Raw genomic sequence first — 19,750 nt, 5'->3', positions numbered from 1 at the left:
GGGGCGGGTAGGGAGGAAGGAATATTTGATTGGATTATAGTAAACTGCCTCGGGCAAGGTGGGGGTAAGGATGTATAGGAGGCCTCGGCTCTGCCACCCACGGGTGGCCTGAGGTACGCTCTGCGTTGCTCTGGGCCTCAGTCTACCTATCTGTGAACCGGGGCCGTGAAGAGAGGTGGGGATCTTTACGATCCTGCTCTGCCGGCCCGGAGCTTCGGCGATTCTCCAAAAGTGTGTGCAGAGGAGAGCCCGCGGGATTGCGGCGGAGGGGCGAAGGAGGGGGCTGGGGGTGGAGAGCGCCAGCGGCGCTGGCGCGAGGTCAGAGTCCGCAGGGAGGCCCGCGGCTGCTGCGCCGGCTCGGGAGGGGGAGGAGGCGGTGCCTCCGGGGCGGGGCGGGGCGGGGCGGGGCGGGAGGCCCGGCATGCGTCAGCGCCGTGAGCCCCGGAGTTTTCCACTGACGAGGAGGGCGGAGTTGCGGGCGGGGCCGGGCGCAGCTAGTCTCCCGCCGCCGCCGCTGCTGCCGGACGCATAGAGAGAGAGGGGCTGCTGGGCAGATCGCTGCCGGCTGAGCGAGCTAGCGAGCGCGGGGTCGCCGTGTAGGGGGCGTTCCCAGCCGGGACGCAGGTCGCAGCGTTGCCCTTGGCGAGAATCCGGATCTCAGGTCAGTGTCGGGGGGCTTCAGACGGGTGGGACAGACTTTAGGAAGGGGGCGTCCCGTGCGGGGGGCGCTGCTCCCCGGCCCCTGCCGTTTTCTCCAGCCACCTTTGCTCGGGCGCCAGGACGAAGACAGCCTGGCCCCGGACCGCGCGCCACGGAGGAAGTCCGGGCCGGGAGCCGGGGAGGCGACAGTCTCAGGTTTTCCGCTCCCTTCCCCTCCCCCGCCCCGCCACTGGGACCCCAAGAAGTCCCTGTGCCCCGAGCCTGGGGTGAGTGGCAGCCGAGCCGGGATAGCGCGCGGGTGGCGGGGTGGCGGCGGGCGCGCGTCCCGGGTGAGTTCCCTTTTGACCCAGTTGCCTGAGAACTTTTCAGAAGTTCCTCGCGTGGCCGGAGCAGGTGACATTTGTCGCCTTCCTCCTCGGGCTCCCCCCGGGGGCGGGTGCCGGGGCTGCGGCGAGTGCCCGGCGCCCGTCAGGGAGGGAGTGGAGAGAAGAGCGAGGAGTGAGGCTCCGTGAGTCACGGACCCCTGGAGGGAGGGAGGGATTATGTCGTATGCTCACCTGTTTGTCAGTCACCGTCACACGCAGAGGCCACCGCTGTGAGTCACGGGCGCAGCTACACTGGCCACCCGCGGGCACACGTAGGCTTCTCCCACGCACGGCTCCCTCCACAGCACGTACTTCCTCCTGGTCCTCAGTTTACCCTCCCCGGGGGCCCCGTTAAGATGCCCACACCACAGCAGCCATCGCACACACTTAGTCACTCCTACTCCCTGGCACAGTCACGCACAGCCCACACTCATGACACAAGAGGGTCCCTGCCTGGCTCCACTGCCCACCCGACACCTCCACTCCGATGCCTCACAGTCATCTGGAGCGCAACTCATCACTTACCCCAAATCCTCAACTTCACTGGCCTCTTTGGTCCCCAGCTCCAGAGGTCACCAAGTTCCTGCCCCCTTTCTCCTAAGCCTTTGGCCTGTCATCTCTCACCTAGCTCTGGTCCAACTGGTCACACCCCCTCCTGTCCTGTGCGGGGAGCCATCTTTTTAAAATGCAAATCTGGTATGTTACTCCCTACTTAAAACCTTTCAGTGGCTTCCTGAGCCCTCAGGCTAAAGCCTGCTGTAACTGCCCAGGCTCCTGAAGCCCCCTCACAGGCTGCCCCTTTCCCCTCACCTCCCTAGCTCTCCCTCTTCTAGCCCCTTACCCTTGCTCTGTGCCCCCCACTCTGGTATTATTCCTACTTCCTCTCCTTTCCTTGGAGATACCTGACTTCACCTAACCAGGGATATCTTGCCTTAGTTGAGTGGAACAAAATAAATACCTAATTTTAACTTCAAAAAAAAAATATCCCTCCCACTCTCCATTCCAGCACTCAACACAGTTTGTAACTCTAATTATACTCCGCCCCACTAAACTCACAGCTCTAAGGGGGCAGCACTAGTGTATGTCTTACTCCGTGTATGCCCAGGTGCCTGACACAGTGCTTGGCATGTCGTAGGCGCTCAATAAATATTTGTTGATTGAATGAATAAATGAATGAGAGTGAAGGGGCCCTCACTTAGGTGGAGGAAGCGTTCACTGTCAGGTGCAATTTCCCTTCTGCAGGAGCAATTGCCTCATGTAGCCAGCAAACTTTTGGCACCTCCCCAGTGCCAGGCCCTGGAGGCCAAGGCTGAGGAACTGTCCCCTCCCCCCATCACTTTCTGAGGGTTGGGTGGGGGAGGGGTGTGCCAAGGCTTCCTATCTGCTTTCTTTAGGCTGTCCTGGGTGTTTTCTAGCCAATTCCCTTGGGGGCATGAGCTGCTCAGAGGTGCCCTCCATTTCTCCCAGGAAGTAGTTCCTGAGGGTCCAAGGTCCTGTGACCCCAGGTGTTGAGGGGAGCTGGCTTGACCAAGGCCTGGGGCTCTGAGGTTAAAGGACACATTCTTCAGATTCCTGAAAGAGGTTGGAGGCAGATGAAGGTGCCCCCTTCCCAATAATAGCTCTGACTGGGAGCTGGAGCATTGGGACTGCAGAGGTCGAAGAGGAGTTAGTGTGATTTTTCAGAGGCCTGGGCATTCCCCCCCCCCCCCCCCACCAAACAGTCTTTGTTTGCTTGGTATCCAGGGTGAGTTGGCCTTCCCTGGGTTGACAATAGTGTGGCCTGAGTGAGTGTGCAGTTAGTTGTGGCAAGTTGGGTGAAGAAGTGCCCCCCCCCCCCTCCTGGCTTGGGCTCTGGGCTTCTGTGAGTGGTGATGCAGGGCGGCCTGATTCTCAGGGCCCAGGCAGATCCCGGAAGAAGCTTGGTTCTCTTTGATTCAGGGCCTGTCTCCGGGGCTCCAGGGGGTGTGGTATTTCTGTCTGAGCCAGCTCCTGGGAATTGCTTTTCCTTCCTACAGGACCCTTGGAGGGGGCTGTGCTCACCCTGGGAACGGTGCCATGGTCAGGATCTTGATTCCTGGGTAGCTGCTGGGGGCCCCTCCCCCACCCTCTGACTCACTGTCTGACACTTTTCTTGGACTCTTTCTCTATCTTTCATTCCTTTTCGACTTGGCCTCTCCTTGTCTCTTGACTGAGTCTTTTTGTCTCATCTGCCTCTGCCTCTCTCTCTCAGCCTCTGGGTTCCCAGGTGGGACGGCAGATCACAAGAGCCAGGGGCTCTTCCTCCTCCCACAATATCAGGGAGGAGATAATTTCTCATTTTCAGGTCTGCAGATTTTGCTAGGGGCTCATCACCAGAACCAGCATCATGGCTGTAGGTTGTCCCTGTTTCCCTGTCTGAAGCCTTGAAGTTTATAACCCCCTCACCTGAAGCTCCCATTCTGTAGACATCCCTGAGGTAGAGACAGGCTGTGTGGCTTGAACCTGCTTCCTTCACTCTCTGTTTACTCTTGGAGAATCTTCTGACATGCCTGTGTTGGCACCTGCCTGCAGCCTGAGCTTCCTTTTCCTGCCTTCAGAGCTGCCTTCTTCTGGGTACTATTCTTGCTGAAACCCTCTGGTCCAGGCTGGGGGATGGGCAAGGGCAGCCTCCTCCCCCCCACCAACTTAGCTGTGGCAGGAGTGAGAAGGGCACACTGACCAATGGCCCCCAGAGACCTCATGTGCCTAAATCTTCTTTCTGTTTATACCTGGTCTGCAGCCAGGTACCTACCTCAGTATACCAGACTCTATTCCAGGCACAGGCACAGTGCTGGCCATGCAAAAAGCCCTCAGCCTAGCTTGAGGGAGATGAGTAGTGAGGTGAGGCCATTGCAGGAAGGACTATATGGGCTGTGATGGGGGAATCCCAGGGCCCCTGGGAACCCAGAGAGGCCTGTAGTGGGAAGAGTGAGGGCTTCAGGGAGGCTCTCGTGGAGATGACTTCTAAAGGGAAGTGAGGCTGGGTTCCAGCTTGTGCAAAGGCCAGGAGGTGAGCAGATATTGGCCATTGTGGCAACTGCGAGTTCAGCTGGAGTATAAAGTAAGGGGGCTAAGGAGAGTCTTGCATGATGAGTCTTGGGGGGGGGCAGCAGCCTGGTCTGCTTTAGCCTTTCTTGGGGCAGGCTCCACTAAAGTGAGCTGTGGATCGATTCTCCATAGGTGGGTGATTCTCTATGTGTAGGTAGATAGGCCTTTAATCAAATCACTTTGGCTGCAGGGTAAAGAATGGCCATGGGGAGAGGGCAGGAGCAGGGGCAGGGGACATGAGTAGTAGCAGTGGGACAGAGATACAGGGGTAGTAAACTTTCAAAACTGAAGGTGACATAGGTAAAGTGCACAAAGTACATGAATCTTATGTGTACAGTGAGATGAATTTTTACAGCTCTAGTACCCATAGAACCCCCACCCAGGTCAATATAGAACATTTCCAGAGCGAGAGCCCTCTCCCCACTGCCGAAAATTCCCTCACAACTGTCCTCAGTGCGTGCCCTCCCCACCCTCAGAGTAACCATGATTCTGCCTTGTATCATCACTGGTTGGGTTTGCCTTTTCTTGAACTTCATTCACATTTAATCTTGTGTCTGGCTTCTGTCACTCAGTGTGCTATCAGTGAGATCCATCTGTGTTGTGTGTATCCAGGAGCTCGTTCTTTTTTTCTCAGTGTAGGATGACACATTCATCAAGCATTTACCACCATTCTAAGAACTTTTACATGTATCGATTCCTGTAAACCTGCCAACCCTATGAGATTGTAAGACAAAGAACTGAAGACACGGAGAAATTAAGGAACTTGCCTAAGGTCACTCAGCCAATTGCTAGCCAAGCCAGGGTTCTAATGTAGGCAGTCTGTTTCTGGGGCCACAGTTCTTTTTTTTTTTTTTTTTTTTTGTCTTTTTGCTATTTCTTTGGGCCGCTCCCACAGCATATGGAGGTTCCCAGGCCAGGGGTCGAATCGGAGCTGTAGCCACCGGCCTACGCCAGAGCCATAGCAACGCGGGATCCGAGCCGCGTCTGCAACCTACACCACAGCTCACAGCCGCGTCTGCAACCTACACCACAGCTCACAGCAACGCCGGATCGTTAACCCACTGAGCAGGGGCAGGGACCGAACCCGCAACCTCATGGTTCCTAGTCGGATTCTTTAACCACTGCGCCACGACGGGAACTCCTTGGGGCCACAGTTCTTAATGCTACACTGGGTGGCCTCAGTGATACCTACTGAGTCTGTGTCTGGCCTTGTGTAGATCAATGAGCTAATGTGTACTTCCAGGACGGGGGAGGGGTGGAGGTTGCTGGATGTGGACGGAGGGAGACAGGAAGGAGTTGAGGATGACTGCAGGTTTCTGGCTTGAGTAACTGGGTGGGTGGCAGTGCTGTTACTAAGATAGGGAACACAGGAAGAGGAACAGATGGTACAGGGGGTGGGGAGCAGAGACAAGGGGTTCGATTTGGGGCCTGCAGGATTTTGTTTCTAAGGGATGGCCAGGCAGAGAGACCAAGTGGGCCCTTAGTTTGGGTGGGGGATGTCTCAGACTTAGGCATACAGTTAGGGAGGCATTTGGCACCCTTGTAGACAGCCTCTGAGGTGTGAGAAAGGATGGGGTCTCCCAGCAGGATTGTGGGGACAAGATGCATGGGTGTGGTCTGTCCCTGTGTGTTTCTGTGTCTGAGTGCCTCTGTGCTCTGTCCCTGTGTGTGTGTGTGTGTGTGTGTGTGTGTGCCTCTGGGCCATGAGTTCCCCCATCTCCTGGGAGAACGGGCAGCTGAGAGCTGGGTTGTTTTTGTTTGTGGTTTGACCCTGGGAGGTGGGGGGTGGGTGCCAAGCCTGAGAAACTATTTGCTGAGAAGCCCCCGGAAACACCTGTGCGTCCTCTTCCCCTGGGCCCCGCTTTGTTGGAGGGTTGGCAAGTTGGGGAGTTTCTCTTGCTGCTCTTGTGCCTGTGGGGAGAGGCTGTCCCTGGGATGGATTTCATCCACTAAGTTGGTTGACAGCACCCCGCCTGGGTCTAGGGTCCAGGCACTTGGTGGGAGGCTAGGCAAACGGGAATATAGGTATTTCAAAAGGACACCTGAGTAGGGGAGATTGCCAGCCTTCTGGTTGGTTTTTCCTGTTCTCTCTCATTTCCTGCGATGGTAGTGGGGGAGGGGCTCCCCAGCACTGGGGCCTCCGCATCGTTTCCCCTTCCTCCTGGTGACCTCCGGGGCCCAGCCCCGAGTGCTCAGGACACGCAGAGAGACAAGGTAGCTGGGCTCAGCCCTAGGGACCGAGTCCTTTGGGGATTCCCAAGCAGTGGAAGGGGATGTTCTTTGCAACAGCATTTAGGGGAAGGAACCCTGAGTCCTCTTCACTCCAGGCCAGCCAGGCTGTGGGAATCTCTGGTTGCATTCCCATAGAAGGCTGAGACCCTTAAAGGGGAGACACTGCCAGCACTGTGCCCTGGGTGCTTTAGATCACCCAGCTACAGGAAGGAGAGAGTGTGACATTGTCTTGGCTGGTCATTTTCACTAGAAGAGAGCCCCTTTTTTTTTTTTTTTTTTCCTCCCCCAGAGCAGGGTGAAAAATAATTTCCATAGAAAGTTAATTCAAACAAACAGGGTTAGATATTGGGAGTAGAAGGCAAGAAAGATTAAGGTTAATTTTGAAGATCAAACAGGAGCTATTAAAGAGACATGAAGCCCAGGTGACTCTGACCCCACAGTTAGGCCTGGAGGCAGGGGACTTCTCCTGTGTGTGTGGGGGGGTTTTCTGAGGGAAAGTCTGAGCATCTCCATCACAGGAGAGAAAGGGCTCAGAAAAGTTCTACGTCTAGGAATTGGAGCCAGTGTCAAAGCCAGCCTGTTCCCTGGAGTGCGCTGGGTCAGCCTGGCCCCGAGTGAGGGCCCACTGCCAGTGTGTGCAGGGTGGCGTGTCTGAGGGTGTGCTGGGGGCAGGAGGAGGAGGAGGAAGCAGAGCCACTGTACGAGGGCTGTGCAGACGGCTTCACACACACACACACACACACAAAGGCACACAGATGCAGCCGTGTGAATCACCCAGCCAGTGAGTCAGCCCCCAGGATTCCTGTCAGGGAAAGAGCAGGACAGGCTGAGGTCTGGTGGTCCATCTGGCAGTCTGGCGTATGTGTGCGTGTAGGTGGGCTGGAGGAGCTAGTAGGGCAGGTGCCTGGTGCTGCTGTCCTGGGAAGGCTTTGGGCGGATGTGGCGGGAGTCTGCAAACGCCAGGATGAAGATCTGGACCTGGGTGCTCCCTTTGTGCAAAGAAGCCCCCTGGAGACGTGGCCGAGGCACGGAGGTCTCCCTGGGAAGGCCTGGGCCACCTCTGAGGGTGGATGGGAGAGGCGTGCACCCATCTCCTGCCCTCAGGCCTGCCACCTAGAGCTTTCCCCTTCCCATTCCAGGCTGTCTGTGTGGACCCCAGAGCGGCCCTCACCACCATGACGGGGCTGCTGAAGAGGAAGTTTGACCAGCTGGATGAGGACTCGTCTTCACTCTGCTCGTCCTCCTCTTTGTCTTCCTCGGGCCGCTGCTCTCCTGCCTGCTCCCCAAGCTCTTCAGTCTCGCCGGCCTGGGACTCGGACGAGGAGAGCCCCTGGGATCAGATGCCCTTGCCTGACCGTGACTTCTGTTGCCCCCGAAGTTTCACCCGTGAGTCCCTCTGCCTGGGCACCCCCATCACCCCCCCCCTTTTCTTCCTGAAAAGGAAACGGGGGCCTTGAGGGAAGTCATCCTGGCCCCTGGAGGTCGTGTCCCCATGGCTTTGGCTCCACACCTCATCCACTTCCCATCCTACAGGGGTCATCAGCAAATGCCCCCTGTCCAGAGGCCCTTGGGCCCAGCCAGATTCACCTCTGACCTTGGGACTCTGCAGCCTGGAAGTTGTGATGTTCAGGGCAGGGTTCTCCAGTGGCCCTGGGGCCTTCCCACCCAGCTCCGTCCCTCAGTTCCAGTTTCGTTTCTCCAGCTGGCTCCCTGTCCTCTACCAGCTGAACTGCTTGAGTCCCACACCCCTGGCTTCTGTGCTGTGGGGCTTGTCAGGCCGGTCCCTCGCCCGGCAAAATGCTGCTCGGCTTCGCCTGAACACAGTGAAAGGTTTTTTCCCAGTTATTTTTCAAGCTTGTGTAACTCCAATTCCAAACTGACAAAGATGGCCCTAGAACAGTACTTCTCAACCTTGTTTCTCACTGTTGCACCCCCAACCCCAAGAAGCCCATTTAGACATTTTCCCCCTAATCATCCCCACCACGATATCTTAATACCACAGATGTGTCTACATATATACTATATGCATATCTGTGCACTGTACACAGAAAAGTATACTTTTTAGGAGATAGAATCTAACAGTACATTAACTAACTAAACTACTCTGGGTTTACTCTAGAAATATAAGGATGATAAGGATGGTTTAAAACTATAAAATCTAATCATATCGTTTACCAAATGACTATGTCAGAGGTGGAAAAATATGAGCGCTGCTTTAGATACTGAAAGAATATTTGACAATATGTAATATTCTCTCTAGATTAGATCCTTGATATAAGAATGAGTGGATTCTAAATGACAAATATATATATGTCTCAACCCCAAAACTGGCATTACAATTTATGAGGAAATATTGGCAGCCATCCCACTAAGTCAGGAACAACATGAGGATACTGTCTGTTACCACTGTTTGTTAACGTTGTTCAGGAAGTGCCTGCCAATCCAATTACAAAAAGAGTGAGAATTATATGTATTGAATTGGGACCAACAGAATTGCCACCCTTTATAGGTGGTTGACTACCTGGTGAATTCAAGAATCTGTATATAGAAAACTTTTCAGAAGGGAATTCCCTCAGGTAGCTGGGTACAAAGTTAAGATAGTGTTTAAATAGATGAAACTGCCAGAAGTTGACTATTTTATGATCATTTCTTATGGTTCGACCTAATAAAAATCAACCCTAGACCACTGTATATACTGAATATGCCAATACATACCTTACTAATCAACATATTTATAAGGGGTAGACCTTTCTAAGCTTGTTGCAAAGTGCAGAAGCTAAAGATCAGTCTGCCTTTGGTTACATAAACCTTAGAAATTATTTTGTAAAAGGCCATATAAATACAAAAATAAAAGACTAAAATAGTTTCACATATAGGTTAGACAGATGATTAATGTCTAAGCTATATAAAAAACTCCTATAAATCCATTTTTAAAAGCTATAGAAAACTGTACAAGGGACCTGTAAATGGCCACTATAGATGGGAAAGAAATTTAATCTCATACATGCTCTCATTTGAACTGGTAAATTACCAGCGTCAATAAGGGTGATGTTGGATTTTACCAGTTCAGTCTCAGCCAGGTTGGCTTCTATACTCAGAGATCCATTTCTTTCTGGAGGGTGGGTAGGGTATGAGGAGGCCCCACCTCCTGGGGGTGGGGCCCTGCCTCTGGGAGAGCTCATGTCCGCCTCTCCCCTGCCTGCCTTCCAGCCCTGTCCATCCTGAAGCGGGCCCCCCGGAAGCGCCCAGGTCGTGTGGCCTTTGATGGCATCACCGTCTTCTACTTCCCTCGGTGCCAGGGCTTCACCAGTGTGCCCAGCCGTGGTGGCTGCACTCTGGGTATGGCCCCCCGCCACAGTGCCTGCCGCCGCTTCTCCCTGGCCGAGTTTACGCAGGAGCAAGCCCGGGCACGGCATGAGAAGCTGCGCCTACGCTTGAAGGAAGAGAAGCTGGAGGCACTGCAACGGAAGGTGGGGAGACCCTCTCCTTCCCTGGCCCTCACCCTGGGGCCACTCAAGTTCTAGCCTTGGGCAGGGGGGACGGGCATCAGGGTGAATGTCGATGGGCTTGTTGTGTATTTGGAGAAAGAAGCCCATGGGGCTGTGATAGGCTTGATCAGGGTCTGCTGCTGAATTATCTGCAGGCAGTTGAGTGTGGAAGGGTTCCTGTCTGCTGCAGGCTGAGTGCTGTGGTGCTTGAATCTGTCTGACCTCACTGGGGAAGGGGAGTGGATGGGACTTGGGGAGGGGGTTTGTTCATGAAGTAGGGAATGACATGAACAGGGGCTCTCTTTGCCACTGCCCTGAAGGCGTGTTGTTGGCTCTCCTGTTCCCTGTGGTATCCACAGTGCCCAGCCCAGATTAAGCATGAGGGGGCATTTATTGAGTGACCGATGCTACAGGAGCCAAGACCACATCTGTGTCTGCCTCTCACATCCCTCATCTCTCCCCTGGACACAGGTTTCAGAGGCTGGGGTACCCAAGACGGAGGCTGGCCTGTCGCTTACAGTGGACTCCATAGATGATGCTTCTGTGGAGGAGGACTTGGCAGTGGCCCTGGCAGGCGGCCGGTTGGAGGAAATGACCTTCCTCCAGCCCTATCCAGCCCGGCAGCGGCGGGCTCTGCTGCGGGCTGCGGGCGTGCGGAGGATCGATCGTGAGGAGAAGCGAGAGCTGCAGGCTCTCCGCCAGTCCCGGGAGGACTGTGGCTGTCGCTGTGACAGGGTCTGTGAACCTGAGACCTGCAGCTGTATCCTCGCAGGCATCAAGTGCCAGGTATGGAGCTGGGCCAGGCTGGGAGGGCAAGCCTGAGTTTGGGGCTTCTCCGGGCTTCGCCAGATCCTTACCTCGCACCTCCGCTTTCTTTGCAGATGGACCACACAGCATTCCCCTGTGGCTGCTGCAGGGAGGGCTGTGAGAACCCCAAGGGCCGTGTGGAATTTAATCAGGCGCGAGTTCAGACCCACTTCATTCACACACTCACTCGCCTACAGCTGGAGCAGGGGGCGGAGAGCCTTAGGGAGCTGGAGGCCCCTGCCCAGGGCAGCATACCCAGCCCCAGTGATCAGGTCCTGGCCCCCTCATTCCCACTGGCTAAGCCCCCCATGAGCAGCAAGCTGGGAGACAATAGCTGCAGCAGTGACATGACCGATTCGTCCACAACATCGGGCACCAGCGAGGCCCCTGATGGCCCTGCCCACCTGGCCCTGCCTGGCCCCGGCCTCCAGCCCAACATGGATGATGACAGCCTGGCCCGCATCCTGAGCTTCAGTGACTCCGACCTGGGTGGAGAGGAGGAGGAGGAGGAGGAAGTGGGGGTGGGCAGCCTGGACAACCTCAGCTGCTTCCACCCAGCTGACATCTTTGGTACCGGTGACCCTGCTGGCCTGGCCAGCTGGACCCACAGCTATTCCAGCTCCAGCCTTGCATCGGGCATCCTGGATGAAAACGCCAACCTGGATGCCAGCTGCTTCCTCAACAGTGGCCTTGACGGGTCAGGGGAGGGCAGCCTCCCTGGCCCCCTGGTGCCAGGCAGTATGGACGCCGGCCAGAGCAGCTCAGTGGACCTCAGCTTGTCTTCCTGCGACTCCTTTGAGCTGCTCCAGGCCCTGCCCGACTACAGCCTGGGGCCGCACTACACCTCCCGAAAGGTGTCTGACAGCCTGGACAACCTGGAGGCGCCCCACTTTGCCTTGCCTGCCTTTTCTCCCCCTGGGGACGCCAGCACTTGCTTCCTGGAGTCCATCATGGGCTTTTCCGAGCCAGCTGCAGAAGCCCTGCCTCCCTTTGTGGACAGCCAGTTGTTCGAGGACACTGCCCCGGCGTCGCTGGTGGAGCCTGTGCCTGTGTGAGGGTTAGGATGCCTTTTCCGAGCCCCAAGAGCCCTGTTGCTGCTTCGTTGTCATTTGGGGGCTCCCTGAGGTCTGTCTGTAACGGTCTCCCGTCAGCTGGCTCCCATGCGGGCACTCCTAATTTTTGTGCAACACTCTGGATTGATTTATTTATTTTTGTAACTTTCTATACTAAAAGGGGGCTGTGGAGGGGTCTTTCTCTTCCAGCCACCCAGAAAACCCCACCCCATCCCCTCCTGGCCTCATGCCCACCCCATCTCTTCCACTTCCCGTCTCTTGCACTTCAGTGGCACATGCTAGAAGCAGGAAGGAATGTGGCTCCCCTGGAGCTTTGCAGACTCCTTTTTGGTCTTGTATGATGTTCCTTAGCCCAAAGACAGCCACCCAGGGCTGAAATCAGCCACTTCTTATGGCTTCTTCTGCCACCCTGAGCCCTAGACCCATGGGTGGCTAAATCCTCTGGACTGTGAAGACTATAATTTATTGCTATAATTTATTTGAGACTAGGTGGCTGGTGGGCAGTGCTGGGGTCAGGGTAGGGCAGAGACCCCTGTGAGTCCCTGGCGTCCCTTCGCCAGGGCTTTGGTTAGACAACCCTCTGTCTAATGTGGCAGCTGCCTGGCTCCGGATGGCCGAGCAAGCAGGGGCTGGCCCGGGACAGCATCTGGGCAGGAGGAGGGGCAGGGCTGACCAACCGTGACCAAAATCCTCTTCTGCCCCACGCAGCCCCTTTCTTTCCTGTCTTCTGCTCCCTTCTGCTCCCCTCCCCAAAGGCCGCAGCCTTTATTCTGAGCCCATCAACGTAGGAGAGGAAAGCAAGAGGCCCAGAGAGGGCAGGGGCCGCCTTGGGGCCCACAACCCCGACCACTCTCAGGGCTTTATGGGCACTGCAGTCCAGCCTGGTCCACCTGCCTGCACCTTAAGGCCAGTAGGCCAGGGGTGAGAGGTGGCTCCTTATGGCTTTCATGCCCTTTGTTTGCTGATGTTAAATTTTGCATCATAATTTCTATATTGTCCCTGAGTATTAGAGCTATAATTTATTCATTTTTCTCTGTCTCTGTGCCAAGAAGCCCAGGCTATGGGCCTGCCCTCTTGCCTGGGAGGCCTTGCCAGCCTGTGAGCTTGTGGGAACACCTTGTACCTGAGCTTACAGGTATGAATAAAGAGGCTCTATTTTTAACAGTGTGGTCTGTGTCTGTGGATATGGGAGCACATTTGTGAGACCAGGAGCACAGGTACACCCTCAGGAGGCAGTGGGGAGGGAGGGGGAGATAGGCCCTGCTGGGCAGTCTGGACACTGAGGCTGTACTACAATGCACTGGGTCTCTTCCCATGCCAGCCAGTCAACTTGGAGACAAGACGTTGGCTAGAAGAGGCTGGCCAGGCCAATGGAGCAATTTTCCCCTTGGATGAAGCCATCTCCAGCAGTCCCCTGGGCCAAGGTGGGAGCAGCAGCAAGGCAGTCTTGGGACAGGGCTGTCTGCTTGGTATGGGTATGGGTATACTTCCCACTCACCCACACTCAGCTGGGGCCTAGCCCTGAGGGTGAAGTCATCCCCTCTAGGTGGGGGAGGCTGTGGGATGTGGCTGGTGCAGGCCTTGTGTGGGACTGAGTGGCCCTGGGGACTTGAGTACCGGAAGCTGCAGAACCTCATCCATCTGCACCCGCCAAACCTGTCTGACCTGTCCCTGGCAGCTTGGGCCAAAGGCCAGAAGAGCAGACTGCACCCTGCCCCCAGGAGCCCCAGTCTAGGGGTCTGAGGAGCAAGGTTGACCTCCCCGCCAGAAATAATGATTGATACAAGTGCTGGGGTGGGGGCGGGGGACCAAAAAGAGTCCTGACTGCACCCAGCATAAGGAGGAGTGCCTGAAACACGCAAGCCTCTGGTGCATGTTTCTGACTTCCCATTCTCTTTTCATGTGTCTGCCTCTATTTCTACATGCTTTATCCTCTTCTTTTGCTAGTTCTGTCACCCTTTAGGTATCTATCCCTTGCCTTGGGACATGTGTGGACATGGTTAGGTGACCATGTTGTCAGTGGCCATTAAAGAATGCATGGCTTAGAGTCTGGCCTCTGGTGGGGGTGGCCTGTCCCTGGAAGTAGCTTAGGTAGGGACAGCCTAGTCTTCAGCATCTCAGGGTGGAGTACCCAGTATATCAAGTTGTCTCGTGTCCCCTCTCACTGATCCCTGGGAACCCTTTTGTAGAGGTCACTCCAGCATGCAGACTCTCCAAGGGTCCGGAGACTCTGCTCTGATCAGCCTGGGGGTCTGGGTGGCAGCTCCCCACAGCTTCAATATCCTGGCTGGAAGTCCTGCAAGCTCCTACCCCGTGGGTACAGTGCACGGCAGGACTGAGCCTGCCCACTCCCCAGTGAGGGCCATAGGGTGACTTCCTGGGGTTTTTCTCTCAACATAACCCACCCCAAAAAACTAGGTTGTAAAGCAGATCATATAATAAAGGTGGCTGGCTTCCCATAGGAATGGTGGTGGAAACTTGGGGAAAGCGTTCCACATCACTGACTCATACCAAGGGACCATGCACGTGACCAGCAGTATGTTATAAAAACAAGGCTTGCAGCCATCAAGGATGACATGGGCTGTTCTAGAAGGGACCCTTACTCATTCGCTGTTTCCAAACCTTAGTCATAGGGCAACTTCTCTTGAAAACGTTGCCATATCTGCATTTTACTCATACTAACTATCGTACTTTATATCAGTTACAGCAATATGCTTAAAAGTTAGAACAATTCTAGGTAACAGCATGTACAAATTCATAGGTTTGTTGTGCTGTTTTTCTCTATTATATAATGATATTTAAACAGTTATTAAACTTTCAAATGTTTGCTGTATATCATAGGCAGGGATTTGTACCATGATTTAGGAACACACAGATCTAGTCTAGTTTCCTGCCACATATGCGGACACAGACACGGAGGAGAAGGTCACATGGGGAGGTTCTAGGCCTCCTGACTCCCAGTTCAGAGTTCCTTCCCCTGAGGTCAGACTGGCCTATTACTGCCATCCTGAAAAACAGGAAGAGGGGTATTGGGAACACAGCAAAGGTGACCTCTGTCATCCTTTTGCAGTTACAATTAACATTATTCATCTAGGAGTTCCCATTGTGGCTCAGCTGAAGCGAATCTGACTAGCATTCATGAGGATGCAGGTTCGATCCCTGGCCTCACTCAGTGGGTTAAGTATCTGGCGTTGCTGGCGTTAGGCCAGCAGCTACAGCTCTGATTCGACCCCTAGCCGGGGAACCTCCATATGCTGTGGGTGTGGCCCTAAAAAGACAAAAAACAAAACAAGAAACATTATGCATCTAAATAGAAACTGCTATTATCTAAATAAAACTAAATAATAACAAAATAAAACAAAACAAAAAACATTATGCATCTAAATAGAAACTACTGCTTTTGTCCCCTTAGGTGTTAAAAGGGATTCAGGAGGATGGATTCATCTTTTACTAAAGCTGAAGTGGGAACTAGTTTTTTGTGGGATAGATTTTCTTACTCGAGGCAAAAGTAATCAGGTTTGTCCCAAAGTGGTAAGGACCAGCAGTGGCCTACTGAAGCCTTGGGGAGGAGACAACAGAATGTATGGGCAGAGTGGGCCTGTCTGGGCTCACTGCCAAGGAGGATGTGTGGGTAGCATGGCAAGGAGGAGCAGTGACTTCTTTAATCCAGGATTGTGGGGACTAGAGGGGAGAGGGGAGGCATTAAAGGGCTGACATAAAAATATTAAAATAGCTGTAGGGTATTTTTTCCATCACCTCTTTGCTCTCCTCTGCCCGCTGAAAGTCTAGGATAAAAGTGTGGCCCATCAGAAGTTGCCCAATGAGCCCAGGAGAAGCTAACCTGGTTGATAATCTTTCCTCCCCAGAGCAAAATTACTTCTTGTGTCTTAAAAACAGAAAGTTTTAGGATATCCCTTGGACCAAATTAGGCATGATTCAAATAAACCACACATAATATAGAAATGAGAAATAATATCTTATTTTCTGAATCTCTTCTCCGCTGACCCAGTTCCCACCCCCGCCATGAAACTTCTGTAGGTTGACAGCTTCCACTTGCCCTGGCTCCCACTGACCATGGCTAGGGCCTCAGAGAACCTTGGGCCTTTTTCAAAATTTCTTCTCTGATTTTGGGGTAGTTGGGGTGCTCTCTGAGGACCTGGGACAAGGGAACAGAGACAACAGAAAGGGTGTGGAACATCCAGCAGGGCTCCCTGCCACTGCACCAAGCACCCCCTGATGCTGTCGGGGGCTTACGCTGTGGCAGACTTCTATGGCCTCCACGAATCTCTTGTCCTTCAAGTAGTTGAAAGCGAGTTTGAAGCCTGTCCAGGGGCAGGGAAAATATAGACAATGGGTGGCACCCTGATGACCTGAGAACCCCTCTGGTTCCCACAACAGCCAGAATACAATCCTTAGGTTGTAGGGTTAGGGGTTGTTCTTTGGCCCAGCTCCCTCCTGCACCCAGGAGTGCCTTGCCTGGCTGCCTTACCGATGGCAGGGTTGGCATGATGACTGTACTTCCAGGCCAGTTCATAGTTGGTGGCTGCGTCCTTGTAGGACTGTTCCCTCTCCATGATGAAGCCCATGTACTCGTAGGCCTTGCAGCAGGACTGCAGGGAAAGCCGGTCAGAGCCTCCCAGGAGGGGAAGCCACATCCTGTCCCAGTCCCCAGTTGATACCCAGAGGGGACAAGACATGGGCAGAGGTTGCATTAACCCAAAGCACTCAGGGTCTCCAGAAGAGGTCTCCTTAAGGAGGGGTGAACTGTGCATCCTCTTCTCAGCAATTCAAGGCTGCCATGACCCCTTTCCTCCGCAGCTCTCCTGCTCCAACCACAAATACCGCCCCTACCTCATGAACCTGTCCCATCTTTCTTCCCCGATCTGGGTTCCCCTTCAGGGCTGCAAAACCCCCCCGGGCCTCCTCTTGCCTTGCTTTGCACTCTCATCCTGCTCTGCAGTCCACAGGCTCCCTCTCCACCCATCTCTTCTCATTTTGTTCCTACCCGACATCTGTTTCCAAAGTCCACATGCCCCTACCGGGCCTCCTGCCCCTGGTATCCCTGGCTTCCCCCCCTCCACCCTGACGGCGGTGGACCCCTCACCTTGTTGTACTGCACGCAGCGCCGCAGCAGCTCCGAGGCTAGGTCGAACTTGCCGCCTTGGCAGTAGATGTCAGCCAACAAGAGCCAGCTCTTCTCCAGGTCGTTGGCCTCAGCCAACGCCCACGGGGCCTTGGCCAGGCGCTTCAACTGTGTTCGCGCCTTGGGGACCTGCTTCAGCAGGGAGTAGGCCTGTGCCATGGCCAGCAGGGCGGGGACGCTGTCCTTCTGCGCAGGTGGGAAGCAGGCGTAGTCGCGTCTGGTCCTCCCTCAGCGCCGCCCCACAGCCCGCCCTCGCGTCCTGGCAGCCCGCGCACCTCGGCCTGGGCCATATCGATGAAGGTGCCCAGCGCAGCCTCCACATTAGCCTTCTCCCGGGTGGCCAGCAGGCATAGGCTCTGCAGCAGCCGCAGCTGGGTCTGGCCCGAGGCCGACTGTGGGTAGAACTCCCGCAGCAGCTTCTCCGCGGTGCGCACGCCGTGCCGCTCTGACTCCTTTCTCTCCAGGGAACTGTGGGCATCAGAGGGCGAACCAGCAGGCCTGCCTGCGGGCCCCTTGCCCGGCCTCCACCTAGAGGACGCAAGCTCTTCCCGCCTGCCACGCACTCCCACCCCTGCCCCCCACCAGCCGGCCAGGCCCTCACTTGCTCTCAGGCACCAGGCTCTCAAAAGCCTCTCCGCCCACGATCTCGTTGTCTGGGTTCAGACAGATCTGCACCATGCAGTAGGTAGCGCTCTGGCCCCAAGTGTTGTCCTTGCGCGCTTTGTTTAGGAACTTCAAGGCTTCGTTGGGCTGCCCTACGTGCCTGTAATGGAGGTGACGCCACAAATCAGATAGGGAAACAGGTCTGGGGAGTGTGGGGGACATACAAGGATCACTCTGAATCTGCACAGAGCAGGGGCTGAATCCTTGGTCTCCCTGCTTCCTGATAGGGAAGCTGAGTTTCCACTTCCAGGGAAGACATGCAAAGCCCAGCATGTCTTCGGGATAGCGTCCTGCGCGTAACGCATCCGACCACACCAACTCACCAGCAGTAGATGCCTCTGCAGTAGTTGAAGCCTGGCTCCAAAGGCACCCGGCTGGACATCTTCTTGGCCAATTCAAAGAAGGCAGGGGCATCCTCAAGTTTGCCACTTCTTCGTAGCAGATCAATTAGTTTGTTCAGTACAGGAAAATTGTCTAAAGAGAGCAGAAACTTCCAGGCTGTGATAACCAGTAGCTGAATCAGGCAGAGAGAGGCAGGAAGGACCAGGAGACACTACCCAGCAGGGGCATCCCAGTGTCTCCAGTGTCTCCAATGATCTCCAGGGAGACACAATGAAGTAGGTACTCTTACTGTTCCCATTTTACAGATGAGGAGACAGGACACAAAGAAGTTAAGTCATCTGCCAAAGGTTACAACTGTTAAGTGGAAGACCAAAAATCAAACCTAAATGGTCTGGCTCTGGGACTCACACTCCTAACAGCTATGATCTGCTGGGCCTCTGGGCAACTCTGCTGTAGGCTTGGCTACGGCTCCAGCCTGAGCCTCGTGTCTGGCCCCCCTTCCCTAGCAAGAAGGGGTGGTTTTATGTTGCAGTGATGGGAATGAGCTACATATCAGGTGAGAATTTCCAGCTACCTGCAGGTGGCTGTGACCTCAAAAGAGGACTTATGTTGAGCCCCAGTATCTGTGATTTGGGGACAGACAGGCTGTCTTGGGTCCAGTGCCAAGCACTGCCCTGCCTGAGACCAGGAACTGGCCCCTTGGACTTGGGAAGGGCCAGCACGTTCCACTGGGACTTTATCAGTTTCCTGCCTCTCTGGGAACAATCAGAGAGGAAGGGGCTTCCTCTGCCCGGTCAGGAAGGAGGGGAGAGGGCCCACCCTTCTGGGGAAGAGTGGCCCTGGCTTGGTGGGAACTGACACAGGCAGTCTCAGTGGGCAGGCTCGATATAGGCAGTTACCTGGCGCTTTCTCCAGGACTTGGTGGTAGAGGTTGATGGCAGCTTCGTATTTCTGCTTTCTAAACATCAGGTCAGCCATCATCTATCAAAAAACACGATGCTGGGATAGCAGCTTGCATGGACATGGCAGGAAGGCAGAGGGGGCAGGGTGGGTAAGGAGGGAAGGTAGGAGTGGACTTCTGAGTTAGCCTTGCTGGGTACTGGGAGAAGCCACCACGGGAGAAGCCCAGAAGGTGGGGCCTGCCTAGGGAGGGGGAGCCTGGGGGTGAGGAGAGAAGTGGGAAGGAAAAGCTGGGGGTAGTAGACACATGGAGTTAGCCCCTATACCCATGTCTGAGACCTGCCAGCTCCAGGCAGTGAGGAAGAATGGGGGTTCCACACCTCTGCTGGCATGGCCCTGGAGGTGGTCTGGGTGACAGGAAGGAGAGGGGTAGGTCTGGGAGGGCTTTTCCCACACACTTCCTGAAGCCCCAGGAACCTGTCCCACCCTGGCCTTCACCGGTGGGTGTGGTTTCCCCTGGAGTGAATCAGCCTTGCCACCTCCCAGCAGACTGGCCCGGGAGGTTGCTGCTGCCCCCTGCTGCCAGCCCACTCCTGCCATCTGAAGGGCATGGGATCAGTGCTAAGTCCCCTCAGGGGCGGGTCAGCTGGGCACCTGAGGTTATGGGGCTGGGAAGCAGCCCACATGTGGCCTCTGGGACCCTGGGGAGCACAGAGAAGAAGGCCCAGAACCTCTTACCACGGAGGCCATCTCATGGTTCTTCTCGGTCTGCAGCAGGATGTCACAGTGCTGCTCGCACAAGTCCAGGTGACCCTGCAGCAGGTAGAGGTGTGCCAGTTCCAGCACCACCTGGACAAGACCGGATATAGTAACTAACCAATGCACATCATGGGAAACTCGGGGACCCATGCCTCGGTCCTCAGACCCCATCTCTTTCAGCTCTGCCTTCACACTATGTCTCTGATCCCCTGCCTTTCTCTGCCCCTCCATTTTTCTCACCCAATACTCCAG

At 55.0% G+C, this 19,750-nt stretch overlaps 2 protein-coding genes across 4 annotated transcripts in view; one reads left to right on the top strand and one right to left on the bottom strand.

Moving 5' to 3' along the window:
• Window positions 1–522: 522 nt before the first annotated feature.
• Window positions 523–12,853, top strand: CSRNP1 (cysteine and serine rich nuclear protein 1). Its single transcript, XM_047770393.1, has 5 exons — window positions 523–661; window positions 7,463–7,709; window positions 9,534–9,793; window positions 10,283–10,597; window positions 10,693–12,853. The coding sequence occupies exons 2-5, from the start codon at window positions 7,499–7,501 to the stop codon at window positions 11,671–11,673; spliced, it is 1,767 nt and encodes a 588-aa protein (XP_047626349.1). The 5' UTR covers window positions 523–661; window positions 7,463–7,498; the 3' UTR covers window positions 11,674–12,853.
• Window positions 12,854–15,648: 2,795 nt separating this feature from the next.
• The window catches only part of TTC21A (tetratricopeptide repeat domain 21A), a 32,550-nt gene continuing 28,448 nt past the window's right edge, over window positions 15,649–19,750 (bottom strand). For 2 of the 3 annotated variants that reach the window (XM_047770355.1, XM_047770367.1), the window contains 9 exons: window positions 19,478–19,588; window positions 18,739–18,820; window positions 17,821–17,971; window positions 17,436–17,597; window positions 17,110–17,302; window positions 16,796–17,020; window positions 16,181–16,301; window positions 15,946–16,013; window positions 15,649–15,847 (listed from right to left, as the gene is read on the bottom strand). In XM_047770355.1, the coding sequence (XP_047626311.1) occupies window positions 15,770–15,847; window positions 15,946–16,013; window positions 16,181–16,301; window positions 16,796–17,020; window positions 17,110–17,302; window positions 17,436–17,597; window positions 17,821–17,971; window positions 18,739–18,820; window positions 19,478–19,588 (1,191 nt within the window). In that variant the 3' untranslated portion in view covers window positions 15,649–15,769. The remainder of the gene's footprint in view (window positions 15,848–15,945; window positions 16,014–16,180; window positions 16,302–16,795; window positions 17,021–17,109; window positions 17,303–17,435; window positions 17,598–17,820; window positions 17,972–18,738; window positions 18,821–19,477; window positions 19,589–19,750) is intronic. The other variant, XM_047770361.1, reaches the window with a different exon arrangement.

Source organism: Phacochoerus africanus, chromosome 1 (assembly GCF_016906955.1).
Source record: "Phacochoerus africanus isolate WHEZ1 chromosome 1, ROS_Pafr_v1, whole genome shotgun sequence".
NCBI classification, from domain to species: Eukaryota; Metazoa; Chordata; class Mammalia; order Artiodactyla; family Suidae; genus Phacochoerus; species Phacochoerus africanus.
This window is presented reverse-complemented; position numbering and strand designations above follow the sequence as displayed.

Excerpts from the sequence above, each read along its gene's own strand:
- CSRNP1 (XM_047770393.1), top strand. The coding sequence starts at position 7,499 with ATGACGGGGCTGCTGAAGAGGAAGTTTGACCAGCTGGATGAGGACTCG. Across the intron at positions 9,794-10,282 it reads TGGAGGCACTGCAACGGAAG|GTTTCAGAGGCTGGGGTACC; the intron begins GTGGGGAGACCC and ends CCCTGGACACAG. Across the intron at positions 10,598-10,692 it reads TCGCAGGCATCAAGTGCCAG|ATGGACCACACAGCATTCCC; the intron begins GTATGGAGCTGG and ends CTTTCTTTGCAG.